This window comes from Dendropsophus ebraccatus, chromosome 5 (genome assembly GCF_027789765.1).
Source record: "Dendropsophus ebraccatus isolate aDenEbr1 chromosome 5, aDenEbr1.pat, whole genome shotgun sequence".
Taxonomy (NCBI): Eukaryota; Metazoa; Chordata; class Amphibia; order Anura; family Hylidae; genus Dendropsophus; species Dendropsophus ebraccatus.
In genome coordinates, this window is record NC_091458.1 from 113,501,669 (window position 1) to 113,520,207 (window position 18,539).

The following is an 18,539-nucleotide window of genomic DNA, read 5'->3' on the forward strand; positions in this document are numbered from 1 at the left end:
TTCCGTGGGGTTTTTACATAGGGGGAACGCCGTGTAACTGGCGGGGGCGCCTGGTGCTAGATGTGGTAATTCCGATATGATATAAAGCTGCAGCCCCTAACATCTTATAAAAGTGTAGTGCTGGTCTCTGCTTCTATTAGACTGATTATTGGCCATACTTGGTCGGTTACCGGCTGTTGTGGCCGATAATGGTTTGGTGGAATAGGACATGTCAAAAGACCACGATCAGCCGACATACACAATGTTGGCTGTTTAGGTAATTTAACTAGGGATGGTCCGAACAGAGTTCGGTTCGGGTACGTACGAACGCGAACTCTCGGTAATGATTCCCGCTGTCTGCCCGCTCCGTGGAGCGGCCGGATCCAGCGTGAGGACCGCCTGGAAAACTGGGATACAGCCATAGCCATAGGCTGTATCCCATTTTTCCAGGCGTTACTCCCGCTGTATCCGCCCGCTCCACGGAGCGGGCAGACAGCGGGAATCTGCTGCCGAGCGTTCGGCAGGTTCGGACCATCCCTACTTTTAACATGTTGAAAAATCCTGATCATGTCAGAAATGGTTTGTTGTACATCCCTCGGTGTAACAGTAGCGGCAGCAGCAGACAGCTGCTGACTCCAATGGGCAGCCCAAACGATCGAAGAATCATCCGAAGCAGCCAGTCCTGCTGCTCCCCCCTCGCTGTCTGTGGGAGTAATAGCACAGGAAATGGGAAGGGGACAAGGAAAAAGCGAGCGTTCACGTCAGGTCGGCACTCGCTTCCTCCTCATCATTGTGCCATTTAACACTGCCTTAAAGAGTCACTGTTGTTTTTTGTTTTTTTTGTTTGTTTTTTTTGTAGAAATCAATAGTCCAGGCGATTTTAAGAAACTTTGTAATTGGGTTTATTAGGCAAATATGCCATTATCTGCATTCAAAAAGACTTTCCCCAGGTCCCCCCTCCCTCCTCTTTTCCATTCACTGCAAAATATCAGGAAATTGTGACTTGTTGCATCAGACACAACCCTGTCTGTTCTATAGAGAGGAGAGGGGGGAGGAGGGAGTTAGTTGGCAGCAGAGAGCAGAGAACAAAGGATTACACAACACGGAGGTGGGTGACAGCGGTATTCAGAGGTCTGAGAGGTTAGTGCTGACTGTCAGAGGAGACAGCAGGGTGATTAACTGTAGATTAACTCTTTGTTGTCCTGTTTTGGTGCCTCATCTCTCTCCAACCCTCCCCTCTCCATAAGCAAACCATGAAGACAGGGGGAAAAGCTTTAAACAGTTTTTTCATGATAAAAATCCATTTTTCTGCAAATAAACCCAATTACAAAGTTTCTTAAAATCGCCTGTGCTATTGATTTTTGGAAAAAAAAAATTATATGACAGTGACTCTTCAAGGATAAGGATCAATAGAAGAGCAAAAAAAAAAAAACTGCAAGAAAATGTAATAACTTCAATTAGCAGGCAATCCACTGGTGGCTGATTGAAATTTAAAGGGGTTGTGTCTAGTCTACTGTAATTATGTTGAATTAAACATTTCAAATGTACAAGCATTTCTTGAAATGTATTATTTGAACGAAATGGACTTACTGATCTCAATGCAACTGCTTTGTTTGATAACCTGTTGTCCTTGGTTAAATCTCACCGGGCATCCAGTAGGTTGGGTCACTCATGCTCAGTTTAATCGCAGTCACCTGATCTGTCCCATTAGTACTGGCAGTTGGTTTGCACTTCAGATGCAAACAAAGGGGGTTGTGGGAAAGTCTTTGCACTATTGCATGGGAATATCAGGGTCACAGTTCAGAGAGGAAACCAGGGAATAAATAGATTCATGAGGATGTAAGCTACTTTACTGGAACAGGGATGTAAGCTATATTTCTAAAATTTTCTAAAATTCTAAAATTTTTCTAAAATTTAGTGATTATCTTAAACAGATTAATAATTTAAAGTGACACTGTCACCTCCTTTGTGCATTCTGACATCTGTACACAGGTGTAAAGGGTAAATTTAGCGGTTTTCATACCTTATTTCATATCATACGTCATGGTGTTTGTTCAAGTAAAAAGTGTCCTTTTATCAACTGCAGATTGTATTAAGTGGGCGTGACCTCTCGACATTAGCGCCACTTAGCCCCGCCCACAACTGCACCGTTGTCCCCACCCCCCCTCGCCGGCCATTGGAACAGGCTGGTCGAAAGGTCTAGGCCCCACCCCCTTTATGTTGGCCAACCAATGGGCTAAGTGGCTCTAATGCCGCGAGGCCACGCCCACTTAATATGATCTGCAGTTGATAAAAGGACACTTTTTACTTGAACAAGCACCATGACGTATGATATGAAATAAGGTATGAAAAACCCTAAATTTAACCTTAACACCTGTGTAGAGATGTCAGAATGCACAAAGGGGGTTACAGTGTCACTTTAACTAAAGCAGAACCTTAGAAAATGTACTAATTAAAAAGGTTCAAGATGGTTATTTGTAATGCTTTGCTTAATCTTTAATGCCAATAAAAATAGATTACCAATCCTTTCTCATATGGGAGATATAAAAAAAAAAGTATCCATGTCACTCATGGTGTCACTGGAGTCTGTATACATGTATGGAGTGTGTGACAGTGTCACTTTAACATCGATACTAATCTTCATAGTTTGGCAAATATAAGCTTGACATCACACATTTACATGTGGCTTACTCAAATATCCTATCTGCTCTGTTCAGAAATGGAGCAGTGTTAGAAAAAACTCATGTTGCCATGGATTTCTGGGTACAGCGACCAGTACCTTTTTTTAGTGTATTTGCATATAACACCTATCATTTCAAACAAATAAATATGATAGAAAAGGTCAAATAAAAATCTAATAAAGTTCAGCAAATACAAACATGTTTTTGAATCCAAAACACAACAGGTATTTTTTTCTAAAATACTAGAGTGGGGTATTCATGAAACATGCGCCAAGCATGGACACAGCAAAAAGTTGCTAGATACTGCACAATTTGCCAGGTCTGTGTGATGATGGTAAGGTGGGCAAGCAGGGGGGGTTAACAGCATGGTGCAAAGGTGGAGTGCCCTGCATACAGGCATAAATTGTATCTGACATCTCACCAGCTGGAATCAGATGTGCCTCTTCATCTGCCAGGCGGATGGGAAGTGTTGCTAATTGGCGGTGTGGGCATCTATAATAAGCAATGACGGGAGCCAAGGCCAGAACATGACCAAGACCTTTGATTTCTCACTTATTCACATCCTACAAGGCCGATAGAAATTGTGTACATATTCCTAGTTAGCGAACACTATGACTTTTGAAAAAGGAACCGGTGCGGTTCCGAAACGCGTTGGGTCTTATTAAACTTTCTTATACCCTATTTCCATCATTTCTCTCTGGACCTGCGCCCCTTGATCCGTGATTTGTGGTGTTGGAGGTTTTTACATTGATTATTCCTTTGGGATAGCGGGAGTGGCTGCGGTCCTTTTCACACATGCTTTGATGAGTGTTGTGCCTCTATCTATAGCACAACCCCACCAGGTGAGAGTCTCCTGACACACTGTTTCTTCCCTATTCTTGTATATCATTGATCCACGCTATGGAGCGCTGTCCCCTTGTATTGTATTTTATTACTATACAGCTAAGTCTCAACGTAACTAGGGACCAGGGCCAGACTAAGAAAAGAAACCATCCCTGACTGATAGATGACAGCAGCCTATTCAGGTACTTAGTAACCAGGAACATTGTATTTGTACAAACATATATAAACATGTTTATTACTTACACACATATGCGCACTAAGCAGAAAAATAAACTTACAGGGTATAAACCCACACACCGTATAAGCAGCGTATTTACTGCTGCGATACGCAGCAAATACGCAGCAAACACGCAGCAAATACGCAGCAAAAACGCAGCAGATTATATCTAAATAACTGAACACCGCATCAAATCTGTACCAACAAATCTGCTGCGTATTTGCTGCGTATTTGTTGCGTATCTGCTGTGTATACGGTGTGTGGGTTTGTACCCACATAGACAAAAATTAAACATACACACATTTATTAATTATATGAACATGTACTCTAACCATAGAAATATGCACTCATTCATTACAATGATCAAGTACTGGGGACTCGCTTATGTTAATGTCAGCCCCTAGGTAAACTACTGTACTATCACAAGATTGTTTGTGCCAGGAAAGCTTTTATGACAATACACGTTTTCCATCAGTAAATCACTGTGATAACACTGCAACTTTTACTTTACACAAGATTTCCTTGGTTTAAGTTAGGAGATGCACTTGTAATACATTTCTAAGGAATGTAAAATTGAAAAGTATGTGTGCCTTCCCTTTAATTGTCCTTTTGCGGTCTTCGAACGCTAATAAAAATGCTATTAAAAATTTGATCTCTGATCCACTGTATATTTTTCATATTACATAGTAGGGCAATATTATATTTTGTATTTGGCCTGCAGTTTAGCAACAGGACGCCTATTAATTCAGGTGGTACCCTGGTGTACCATACTACAGCAGGTAGCTGGGCATGGCGGGTAAAGCCCTTCAGGCAAGAGCTCATTGGTTGTTGAGTAAGCATATCATTATTCTGACTGAGAGCCCCTATGGTTGCCATTAACAAAGGAAGGTTCTCATCGGAATGGGTTTTAGCAGTCCAAGTTCCTACCACAAATACCACCTGGCATATACCAAAAGAGTGTCCTTTTGGCACATGCTAGGCCCATGTGCACCAACATCCCTTTTTCCACTGTACTGAAGACAAATATCATGAAGATAAACTAGACATATGTTAAGAGTTTTTCATTTGCTGACTATAATGTAAATTCTAGCGTGAAACCTCACTTTTACTTACAAGTACTTTAAAGTAAAAACCGCATTCTACATTTTTTACATATATATAATACAAAAGTTCTGTTATTTGGCTTTTGTTTAGCTCGTCATCGTCCAGGTATGGAAAACGACATGAACAGCAGAATCTCTAGAGAGCTAATAATGTCTTCAAAGAGATCCTTTGCCAATTTCATTAAGGATCAGGTGCATCAGATCAGCACGTGTGTTAACAATCTTTGTAGATGTGCCAGCTGCTTAAGGGTACTCCTGCTTCGCTTGTTGATTGCATCATGTTTACTGTGTCCACAACTCCCTAATGGTACTGTCTTTGTAATTGTAGATTTAGAAGCAGCTGCATGGAAAATAATCCTCTAAACCTATGATGTTTTCAGATTTGCTAATACATTTTTTTTCAAACTTCATTTATACGACAGCGAGGCCTATATCGTAAAAGTGTTACTATACAAACCACAACAATAAATGTTTACTTACACGATGCACCGCTACATCTTGTCATATACATTTGTTCACTGGTACCATCTATATGGGATGCTGGTCCCCACTCCTGTTAAAGGGCAGTAGCTATACTTGCATACCATTTGCACATGGCTATTTTTTGCAATTAGCTTTTCATATTATCCTATTTTTGTATTTTTACACCGTTTTATCTTTAGTACTTAAAGGAGAAGTCCCACGAAACTGAAAAAATGCAGGCAGGTGAGGGGTGCTGGAAATAAACGATGTAAACTTACCTATCCGTGTGCCCTGTAGGTCCCATTGAAAGCCACCAATGTTCTGCAGCTCCCCTAGCTGCAACGTCACATACCCGACTGCTCAGTGACTGCTCAACTGACCTGAAACATTACAGCTGGAAGAGCCGGTTATGTGACATATCTGGTTTCCAGCAAATGACGACAGCTGTTGGCCATCAACGATGGGAGGCACAAGGAGGGGCGAGTTTACTTGTTTATTATTTTCTCCCAAACCACCTGCCATTTTTCATTTTTGTGGGACTTCCTTTTAAAAAATTTTTAGGCATTTATACTGTTACCATGTACTTTTACCTGTATCGTAGATGTGAGTGTGGATCACTGGACCTTACAAGGACCGGTGAAGATTTTATTACTCGCTTTTAAATATTTTTATGTGGTGTGCTATAAATAGATTTTGCTATTTATACTTAATGTGCAGCCCTTGCATGCCTGTTTTGCTTTGAATTGTCTAATATATAGTTTGTTTTGAGCAGGTGAACTAGCCCTCATAGTAACATTTGTGGTGCCTGCCTTTTTCATTTATTACCACACATTTTACACTCTATAACAGGGGTCCTCAACTGGCGGACCGCGGTCCGAACCCGGACCGCTGAGGCCAGCTGTCCGGACCCCTGGTCAGACCTCCTAACCGCCCCGGATCCGGTCCGTCCCGCTCCCCACCGCACTGCCTCCCGCCCCATAGGCGTACTGTCCTTAGATGTCAGTACGCCTGTGGGGCTGGGGGCAGTGTCGGTCCGGCCCCCGGCTGATACGCGCTCTCAGGGGATGTCCCGGGGATTCCCCAGCAGTGCGCGCACCACAGACCTCAGTGTACGCTGCCGGCCTGTCCTTCCCGGAAGTGCAGGCCGGCGGCGAACGCTGAGGTCACTGATGCGCGCTCTGCTGGGGAATCCCCGGGACATCCCCAGAGAGCGCGTATCAGCCGGGGGCCGGACCGACGGAAGAGACGAAGACAGCCGCAGTGGGGAACGAGGTGCTAGGTGAGTTGTTTTTGTTATTTTTTTTTTCTGTCTGGGGGGCATCTACAAGGGGAGAGCGCACAGGTGGACTATATACTACAGGGGGGACCTCACAGGGGGCTATATACTACTGAGGGGGCTATATACTACTGGGGGGAGCGCACAGGGGGCTATATACTACAGGGGGGACCTCACAGGGGGCTATATATTACTGAGGGGGCTATATACTACTGGGGGGAGCGCACAGGGGGTTATATACTACAGGGGGGACCTCACAGGGGCTATATACTACAGGGGGAAAGCACAAGGGGGGCTATATACTACTGGGGGGGACCTCACAGGGGGCTATATACTACTGGGGGAGAGCACAGGGGCGCTATATACTACTGTGGGGGAGCTCACAGGGGGCTATATACTACAGGGGGACAGCGCACGGGGGGGCTATATACTACAGGGGGAGCTCACAGGGGGCTATATACTACAGGGGGGAGCTCACAGGGGGGCTATATACTACTTGGGGGGAGCTCAGGGGGGCTATATACTGCTGGGGGGAGCTCACAGGGGGCTATATACTACAGGGGGAGAGCACAGGGGGGCTATATACTACTGGGGGGAGCTCACAGGGGGCTATATACTACTGGGGGACAGCGCACAGGGGGCTTATATACTACAGGGGGAGAGCGCACAGGGGGGCTATATACTACTGGGGGGAGCTCACAGGGGGCTATATTCTACGGGGGGAGAGCGCACGGGGAGGCTATATACTACTGGGGGGAGCTCACAGGGGGCTATATACTACTGGGGGACAGCGCACAGGGGGCTTATATACTACAGGGGGAGAGCGCACAGGGGGGCTATATACTACTGGGGGGAGCTCACAGGGGGCTATATTCTACGGGGGGAGAGCGCACGGGGAGGCTATATACTACTGGGGGGAGCTCACAGGGGGCTATATACTACAGGGGGAGAGCGCACAGGGGGGCTATATACTACTGGGGGAGCAACAGGGGGCTATATACTACTGAGGGAGAGCGCACAGGGGGGGCTATACACTACTGGGGGAGCAACAGGGGGGCTATACACTACTGGGGGAGAGCACACAGGGGGGCTATATACTACCAGGGCAGTCACCCCCTTTGTACCTAATATCAAAGGCCTGGTGAGAGAGAAAAAAATGCCAGTTTTCCCGCTAATAAGCAGCAATTCTGTATATAAATAGTTGAACGTTTGTGACAAAGTAACAAAACACGTTTCCTACTGATGTTCAGCTCGGACCTTCACCTGACAATAGACCCCGGTAAGTGGACCTTCACTAAAAGTTGTTGAGTACCCCTGCTCTATAACATCATAATGGAACTTTAAAATAGACAAACTTTATACATAGGAAATAGTTATTTCTAATATACTGTATGTAATAAAATGAAAATATCATGTTTTATCTATCGCCATCTCTCTGGTGTCCTATCATGAATATGCGGTCTCCTTTACCGAGGTCACGGCATACACTCAGCATACCAGATTACTTTCATTTAGTCTCTTCTCATGCAAAAAAACAATGCCATATCTACAGTAGCTAACAGAAAACTCATTTCCACTTTATTTAGCTCATCACATAACGTTGTTACTTTGTTGCCAAGCAACCTACACCTCTCATTATACATTAGCTATTACCGGACCAGCTATTACCGGACCATGCACAGGCAGATGTATCTGGCTCAAGTCTTGACCTTTGGTTTTGATGGCTTTCAAGGGCTATTCCATGTTGGACTCTTGAATTCAACCCCCCATCCCGTCAATCTATCATGTACACTTCCTAGACTTTTTTTTCTTTTAAGCTGTGTTTCAGTCCTACCATTGTTAGTAATGAATAAAATGTACCTTTAGGTAATTTTTCAGCACATTCAGTTATACTAAATCAATAATACATGAATACTACATTATCTTGTCCTCATCTTTTCCACATTCGTTACTTTTCAAGGCACTTTACAGAGAACAACCAGGTGATTGGTTTATAAGTGCTCTTTGTAATCACATGTATTGTGTAACTACCCTCATATTTGGGCTGTCTTCCTTGTGGAAGACCTAAATATAGTGGCAAAAATTGGATCAGATCACATCAGGACAAAGGAAGGAAATTTTCTAAAACAAAGACATTGAGAAAGAATTTTCTGCTGTATTCCCGTAAGATTCGATCCCCTTCTAGTTATAAACTATGCCGACCGTACATTATCTTCTCTTTCATTTTTCCTGGATTCCTCACTCTTATTATTCATTCATGTATACCATGAATAATATCTAATATCTCATTTAAAATCAGGCAAGAGCAATGTAAGTAAAGTTTAGTATTAATATATAATCAATTTTACTGCTGTACATACAGTCCTTAGTGCTACAATATGTAATGTTGCCGTCCTCTAAAATTGTAGTAGCTAAATACATGCTATAGCATCAGAACTATGCTAAAATTGTACACTAATTACTACACTATATATACAGAATATACACTATATATACACATATTGTTTTCACATTGGTTTAGTCACCAGGGCAGATAAGAAGTTTAAACTATGGGGGAGATTAATCAAACATGTTGTAAAGTGAAAATGACTCAGTTGCCCCTAGAAACCAATCAGATTCCACCTTTCATTCCTCACAGACTCTTTGGAAAATTAAAGGTGGAATCTGATTGGTTGCTAGGGGCAACTGAGCCAGTTTCACTTTACACCATGTTGGTAAATCCCCCTATGCCTTTGTTACGCATAAAAGTATTGCATGGTATACAGTAAATGGTATAAAGTAAACCGTCAGCAGTGAGAGGTTAATAACATGAGAAAATATCGATATTGCATATAATATAATGCATGTTTAACATCCATAGTCTCATATGTGCTGTCACAATAGATTTTAGTTAGGAATATTAAATGTGGGTGAAAAAATGTGAGAGAATTCTAGATCTTTATTGTGAAGGACTTTTCATGCAGTTTAAACCAGAAACAAATGAAGCAGATAATAACTCGGAGCAGTTTCTCTCAATTCAGCAAACAGGCACAATCAGAGCCAGTTAAGGCTTACCCTAGAAGCACTATCATTAGCTGATTTTAGATTAGTCAGCTACCCAACTATGAGATGGCTTAAATTGCTAGAACTGTCAGTTCAGATACATTTAATCAGTGAAATCAAGGGAGGAAAATCAATGCCATTTCCCTCTAAGGTTAAAAGTTGCTTCAGAAGCTACAGAGAGTAAAGGAAATAAAGTGAAAAATCATTTTTGTTTTATTGTTAAGGCTTATTCCTCCATCGGCTCTTAAGCACGCACATAACATTTGTTGTGCTTCAACATTTATGTAATAAGCGAGACAGAGTAGGTCAGTTTCAATGTCGTGGACTTTACTTTATACAAGAATGATGGATAAAACACACAAAGATGTAAAAGTCAATGGCGGGACCCAGACAGAAAAGGTTAGCTCCAGATAATGAAAAGGTTATGGAGGCAAGGATAACTGAGACAACCTTGGATAATCATCCGGAAGATTGAGCAGTTTAAACCCATTTATCATCGTAAGAAAAAACCTGTCCGCATGTAACCAATATACTTTAGCCAAATGTTCTACAGCATTTTCAAGCAGCCCCCTAAGACATAAGAGGAACATAAGGGTATATAGCACCTCCCTTCTGCTAACTGTGCTCTTTATATAAAGGTGAAAAAGATAGGCTATGTTCCCACAATGTTTTTCCTTCTCCAGTTATAATTTAATAAAATTACCTCTGTTATTTTGAGGTCGAGGGCGCTGAGACAGTAGTGCACTCGAAGTTTGGTCTAGTCACACTCATTGGTAGGGTGCAGCAAACTCATACATACTCATTTTGAGGTCAAAATGATGTCCGTTAGTTTGCGGTTTAGCTGCCTGTCAGCACAATGACGACTGTTGGTACATTTTTTCTAGTTTAGGTGGATTAATTACTGTGACAGTGTGCCTGGCTGTGGACTCCTAACCAGAGACAAGGAGTCTGGAGGTGAAGGAAGGGGGCAGGGCAGCATGGACTCTAATCACCTTATGCTGGGGAATTTATAGAGGACACTAGGTGTGGAGCAGGGGGCTGCAGGTTATGCAGACCCCCACCCCCAACATCCTGACCAGAAGACAAAGAACCCAGAACACAGGGGGCAGTAACAGTGATGTTGTGAAGGAGCCAAGAGCTGCAGCTGCGGCCATATCCTGGGGTCCCATGAAGGGAGAAGATCTATGAGGAGAGAAGGGGATCTGGTGTAAGCACAGCACCCTGTGGGATCAAGAGGAAGAACTCTGTTGGGATCTGAGGACTGATAGACTGTGTGGACTCTTGCTAAACCCGTATTGGTGGACTTATTGGCATTGGATTACCTGCTTCATACAGTTGGATTCAATAAAGTTTCCTCCTTTTTAAAAGCTGCTCCATCCCCGTGTGTTCTTTTATAATCACCCCGTCACAATTACCCTTTTGTTGTGTCTTCAATTGAAACGTCCATTTAATTTAATAGTAATTACGGTAAAAGGACGGTGAAAAAAGAAAAACAGTGTGTACACAACTAAAATATAATGGTATTTGTCCGAAAATAATTGCTATGATCTTTATTTGACATTTGCCTCAAAAGATGTCCGTCATTCAAAACACTGTTTGAAAATGACATCCTTTACTCCACAGACTACAAGGCATTTTATTGAAGTCAATTAAAATGCTGCAATAGCAAACATTATTTTAAAAAGAAAAAGCGGATGCCATTTTCACTTTTTTTTTTAACTTAGTGTGAAAATAGCCATATATGAGGAACTTTGCAGCACTGCACTATAAGCCATGTACTGTCTGGGTAGGAACATTCTCATGTTCTGTAGTGCTGTCCGTAGCCACGGACCTTGCATCCGTAGTTGTCCATAATGCGCTAACCTTATCATAGAAGAATAGTGATCCGTGCCACAATTGCAAGTTCATACTAGGATCTTAATTTTTTGGGGGGGGCAGAGATCAAACACGTACAAACGCGTGGACAGGGTAATTCAAATGGGGTCCGTAATCTGTCCACAACTCCGGATAGCACTACAGAAAGTGTGACAGCAGTCTAACATGGATTGTATGAACATTAGTACTGCTACAGGACTTTTCCTAATCCACACATTCTTGGCATAAATACTGGCTCTACCCAAATGTTTTGTTGGTGGTACTCAGATTGCCTGAACCAGTTTCCCTACAAAATAGGGGTATTCTGTAGCTGCTGAGTCTGTACCAATGACAGAATTTTGAAGTCACAGTTGTGCACCTTTTAAAAAACATAATTGTGATGTCACAGAAGCTTAGATGGTAAAAAAAACGTATGATGTCAGCAGCTTACCTGTTCAAAATACACTTGTGATGTCACAGCAGTGAAGCTGTTAGAAACAAACTTGTGATGTCACAGGGGATTGCTTGATAGAAACACTCGTGTAATCTCACAGAAAACTTTTGAAACAGTGCTGCAGCTATTTAGAAAATAATAAAGAAACTATTCTTACCTAACTGTGCTCCCCCATTGTCCTCCTTCAGTGTCTCCGGGTGCCCTGCTAAATGATCTGGCTGTCACTGCTCAGACATGGCAGCAGGATCGTTCAGTGGGGACCCGGACACATTGCAGGAAGACACTGGAGGAGTCCTGTGAAGTAAAAATAGCTTTTTTATTTTCTATATAGAGTACTTCTTTAAACCCTTAAAGGGAATCTGTCAGCACCTGGGCCCTACCCAAGGTGCTGACAGTGTGCTGTAGGTGGCAGGCTCCTTGTGAGCATGTTACCTTTTGTGAATTAGTACAGTAGATTCTATACAACCTTGGTTCCCATACTGTAATGAAGAGACAAAGAGTGGTTTGACGTTTGTGCCACGTTTTGGCAAGCCTTACCACTACTTCCTTCTTCCTTCTTGCTCTGAATATTTTTAGCTAGCTGGCTTCCTGCTTGTTCTCGTCAATATATCTGTGAACAGGAGAAGTCCAGCAAAAATTTTTATTAAAATATTGTATTGCCCCTCAAAAGTTATACAAATCCCCAATATACAGATATTACAGGAAATGCTTATAAAGTGCTTTTTCCCTGCACTTACTACTGCATCAAGGTTTCACTTCTTGGATAAAATGGTGATGTCACGACCCGACTCCCAGAGAAGTGTGGGCTGTGGCTGCTGGAGAGGATGATGGCAGGGGGACACTGAGGGACACAGGGCACTGGAGGGACACTGAGCATCCTTCTGCCATCATCCTCTCCAGCAGTCGCAGCCCGCACAGCTCTGGGAGTCAGGTCGTGACATCTCCATGTTATCCAGAATGTGAAGCCTTGATGCAGTAGTAAGTGCAGGGAAAAAAGCACTTTACAAGCATTATCTGTAATAAGTGTATATTCGGGATTTGTATAACTTTTAAGGATCAATACAATACTTTAATAAAAAAAATTATGTCAGTGGTGATTTTCTCTACCATACAGCAAAAATTGTTCAGGAATTATTTGAGGAACATGACAAATAGGGAATATGTAATTATAAAATATCACATTGTTTAAATCAAGTTAAAAATATTTTAGTTGGTGTTGTTTTCCATCTTATTATCTATGTTTAAAATAATCTTGAAGTTTCATTCTTACCACTAAGCCTAAAACTAATTTAAGGACAATACACCTCCTCTCCAAGTATGGGTCAGCTGGGCGCAGGTCCAATGGAAGTAAAGATATTTACCATAAAGTAAAAATAAATAACCACATTTCTTGTTATTCAGACACAATGTGTTTCGAGACCGGTCTGGTCTCTTCATCAAGTGTATATGACACTTGATAAAGAGACCGTACCGGTCTCGAAACGCGGCGTGTCTGAATAATAATAAATGTGGTTATTTATTTTTACCTTATGGTAAATATCTTTACTTCCATTGGACCTGCGCCCAGCTGACCCATACTTGGAGAGGTGTATTGTCGTATGCTTGTTCCTATGAGGATCATATGGGAGTGGCAGCGGTCCTGTTTGCATGCTTACTCAAGAGTTGTGCCTTGCAGTTAGCACAACTCCACTAGGTGAGAACCTCCATTACTGACTCACCATTGTTACCTGTCAGAATTATGCTATGGAGCGCTGTCTTTTATTCTGTTTAAAACTAAGCTAAGACTTTCTGTTTGGTCTATGATAATAATAAGAAGATTGCTGGAAAGTGATCTGTACAGCCCTACAGTGATAGGTAAAACAATGATGTTAACAGCTTAGCCTCACCCTCCATCAAAAGCCAATTAGAAGGAAAAAAACATCCAGTATCTGGTTGTAATCAGTCAAAAAAACAACAAAAAAACTAGAAGATACATACCCTGTAGGAGTTATTCTCAAAATTTCTCAGATCTCAAACCAGTTGAGCATCTATGCCATGGAAAAACAAGTTCACTCTATTAAAGGGGATATCAGAACAGCAGGAAATATACTACCTTTTCTGCTCTCTGGTGCTCCACTTCCTCCATCTGCTCGTCCATACTAATACTTCCGCAGATGATAGGGGTGCAGAAGCATGTTGCGGACACTGATCAATAGCCGCCTAATGTTGCTGATGTTGCAGCAACATCGGGCAGCTTTTGGACATTGAGTGCAGGTAAAACCACAGAGCTCACAACATTCTACCGTCCTTTTGAGGAAGTTATCAGCATGGACGGGCAGATGAAGCCAGTGAAGCGACGAAGAGCAGAAAAGGTATGACCTTTCCTGCCCTCCTGATATCCCATTTAAGGCTCTACTTAGCGACTCACAGGACTTCATGGATCTGTTGCAATCTTCCCGGGGTCAGACCCTTTGAGGTCTTGAAAGTTCATGCCTCAAAGGGTCAGAGCTGTTTTAGTGGCATGAGGTTGACCTACATAACATCAGGCAAATTATGTTATGAATAACTGGGGTATATGCCTGTACAAAGCAACTGTATGTACTTCCTAGCAGTGAGGGCTTCTGCTTTCTGGAAGCCAGGGCTGCTTTTCATTCCAGCCTTGTACATTACATAACATATCAGATCAAGCATTTACCCCCCCCCCCCCCAACCCAAAGCACTGTGCCTTTGCTTTTAAATGATCTAAAATATATAATTTCAAACTATTTTTTCAGAACATTATTCTAAACCATGCCCACCAAAGATCCCACTACTAGGTTATACTGGAAGCGACTAAGAAAATTGCTTAGCATATGGCTTTTTATTATCCTCTTCTATTTACATACAGTAAAACTTTGTAGATGTACTCAATAAGTACTGCAGTAAGAAAAGAACAAGATTGCTCTCTGAGCTCACTTTTTACTTTAATACATTAAAAGTATTATGGTAGCTTGGTGCTTTATCATCTGGCTGAGAATTCATTTGACCTATAAAACCCTCAAGTTCTGATTCCAGAAGAAATTTATGCCATCATTTTCCTTGTTCCTGTCTATGACAATGTAAAGACAGTTCAGCTGGGATGTTCATGTGCTTTATGCATGTAAACAGCTCTGGAACTCTGAGAATCAACTGACATCAGCATTAAGAAGTACTATTAATAATAATAATACTTTATTTTTATTATTATTCTACATTAGAAGGATTTACAGCGTACATTTTTATAACTAATCTACAGGAAAATCTGCAAGAAAAAGCAACATAAAGATGTCAAGATTTTGGTGTGGATTTTACCTTATTTTTCCATCAATATCAATTAGAAAAAAATTGCAAATTTTAAATTCTAGGTAGATTCAGTCAGGAATATGGGATGAGAGTTAAAAAAAATCACATTTAATTTGCCAGTAGTATAATCTATTATCTATGTGCATTTCCAAGTGAAAATCTGAAGCAAAACTGGTTATTGTACATTTAAAGGGGTACTCCAGCCCTCTAAAATCACTGACTGAGCTGGGACTGTGCCACGCCTAGTGATTAGCTGAGCAGGCTTTTACTGTTCAAACCAATCCTTCTCAAAGTATTGATGGGAGCATTCAGTGGGGGCCCTGAAGACACCACAGAACGACACCAGGGGAGTGTGGTTAGGTAAGAGTAGTCCTTCTATAGTACTGTGCCAGAGAGAACTAAATACTGAGAAAGTAAGATATGTTTATGCATACAACAGTTACAATGCAACATAAATGACAAAATACAGTATTATTAGCACCTGCATATAAGGAAAAACAAGTTGACAAGAGGAACACCACAAACTATTAGTATTAAGTATAATATATTAAAGAGTGAACATTGTGATTTATGGCGACCTGATTGCTTATGGCTGTTGAGTATTAATGATATTATCATATAACAATTTGCTTTTACCTCACCACTATTACTGGATATCAACAATGGTAGGTATATATGAGCAAGATATCCTATAAATATTGTCTGTCTTCAGGAACCTACCTGTGGGTTTTTAAAAGTAATAGATGCTGTTTGACATCCTTTGCCAAGTGATGATGGACAGAACTGAACAGGAACTTCAGTGGTTGAATTAGGTGGCATTAAAAGCTGTAGGAAAAGAGAACATTTTAATCATGCAGAAGAGATACTTTAGCTGATTAGTATTGGGGTATTTAGTTTTGAATTCACTATTGAAGAGATGATTTACTACAGTTACTTTCATAGAGCATAGATTATAGCCCACATATTACACTGAAGGGAAGACCATTATGAAATTACAGAAAATGAATAAACATTATGTCAAATGTTTTTTTATCCCTTTCCTTTAGTCAATTTTGGCATGTTTGTAACTTTTTTATTTTTCCATATACATGCGTTGTGATACAGAAAAAAATATATATATTTCGGGGATGAAATTGGAACAGAATCCCCAATTCTGTACCTTTTCCTATAAAATTCATATGTTACCCCTTTTTTTTTCAGGTCAGTACAATTAATTACAGTAATCCCCACTTTATATACTTTTTGCTATGTTTACTAACTTTGAAACATTAAAGGAAAAGAGTTGACTTGCCATATTCTGTCCTCTTTAACCTTTGTATTTTTTTCATCAATGGAGCTTTATAAAGACTCACTCTATTGAGCCATGATGTGTAATTTTTATAGGTGTCAGTGTGAGGTGGATGGGACTCTTAATGACCTTAATGGCCCACCTCCAGTGCTTCAGGCTGGGCTGGTGACCAGGAATAGACTGGTGCCGTGCATGGGAATTCAGGCCTTGGTTCAAAAATAGGACAGTGGAACCGGCATCCCTGAGCCAGTCTATTGAAGTAAAAATCTTAAAGCCATGTACCTGCTGATACATTTACTTTAAATTTTCAGGCTTGAAGATGGTCAGTGATGGGAGGCGATCATCAAAAATTGCTTTAAAAAAAGTAAGTCTCCTGGATTATCCAGACTGGAGCCCTCACAACATTGGGTCTAAATGACAGACATGAAATTTGTAGTTTGCGATCATTGAGATGAGATACTATACCATATAGGGTTCAAATTTTAATCTTTAGGGTAATCCCATAATGTTGATGGGAGTCCAACACTTACAGCAGTATTACACAGGGCAACAATCAGCCTAATAGGCTGATTTTGCAGACTGTAAAAACCCCAGTTATCAGCCAGCAACCTTATATGTTTGCAGCTCACATTGTTTTAGCAGGTTTAGGGTGCGTTCACACCTACATGATCTGCAGCAGATCTGCAGCAGATTTGATGCTGTGTTAGTTATTTAAATCAAATCTGCTGCAGAAAATCAGCTGCAGATCCTGTAGGTGTGAACGCACCATTAAGGGGTATTCTCATCTGGCCTATTCTGAATCGGGTCTGCATCTCTGTTTCTCCCTCTGAGATTACAAACACCTCCACCTCATAAAAGGGAGAAAAATGGTTGGTGACAAAGGAAAGAAGCTGTACACAATCAGGTTAGAACATGGAGGCAAAATACAAAACTAAGCAATTTTGCTAATGAAAAGCATTTGCAAAAACGCTTACTTCTGGACTGTTTATCAAATACTAAAAATTTACTAGATGAGAATACCTCTTTAACCCTTAGAGGACCGGGCCAATTAAAATTTTTGCGTTTTTTTCCTCCTTGTGCTTATAAGGCCGTAGAACTTGCATTTTTTCACCTAGAAACCCACATGAGCCCTTTTTTGCGCACCTAATTGTACTTTGCAATGACAGGCTGAATTTTTTCATAAAGTACACTGCGAAACTAGAAAAAAATTCAATGTGTGGTGAAATTGAAAAAAAAAGCATTTCTTTTATTTGGATGGTATTTTTTTTACGCCGTTCGCCCTGGGGTAAAACTGACTTGTTATATATGTTCTTTAAGTTGTTACGATTACAATGATATGCAACACGTATAACTTTTATATTATGTGATGGCTTGTAAAAAATTCAAACCATTGTTAACAAAAATATGTTCCTTAAAATCGCTCCATTCCCAGGCTTTTTTTTGCCATGATTTTTACTTTCTACCGATACCTTGATTGCCCATATGTGACTTTTTGATCGCTTTTTATTACAATTTTTCTGGATTGATGCAACCAAAAATGCTCAATTTTGAACATTGGGATTTACGCTGTTTACCGTGCGAGATCAGGAATGTGATCAATTAATAGTACATGCGATTTTGCACGCGGTGATGCAAAACATGTTTATTTATAATTATACCATGGGAAAAGGGGGGTAATTCAAACTTTTATTAGGGAAGGGTTTTATTTTTTTTTATTAACAACAACACTGGGGGACTTCTAGTATAAGCACACTGATCTCTCATTGAGATCTATGCTGTATAGTTACAGCACTCGATTGCTTCTGGCTGCTGCGGCACCTGGGACCGCGCGGCCCCGCTCTGAACACACGTAGGCGGCCCTGGACGTACCTGTACGCCCAGGGTCGTCTAGGTGTTAAAGAATCCTTATTTGTTGACCACACCTGTGTAATAGGGGGTGTGTGGCTAACAAATCATGGAGGTAAAGAGTCACAAAAATGAACAACCAATCCTTCATATGAGCCATGTAAAAGGCACTTTAAATGAGTATCAATTAATTAG

The 18,539-nt window shown here is 41.2% G+C and overlaps 1 protein-coding gene across 3 annotated transcripts in view; it reads right to left on the reverse strand.

Moving 5' to 3' along the window:
* The window catches only part of CFAP47 (cilia and flagella associated protein 47), a 313,997-nt gene that overhangs the window by 57,189 nt on the left and 238,269 nt on the right, over positions 1 to 18,539 (reverse strand). For all 3 annotated transcript variants that reach the window (XM_069971016.1, XM_069971013.1, XM_069971015.1), the window contains exon 56: positions 15,932 to 16,036. In XM_069971016.1, coding sequence (XP_069827117.1) covers positions 15,932 to 16,036 — 105 coding nt within the window. The remainder of the gene's footprint in view (positions 1 to 15,931; positions 16,037 to 18,539) is intronic.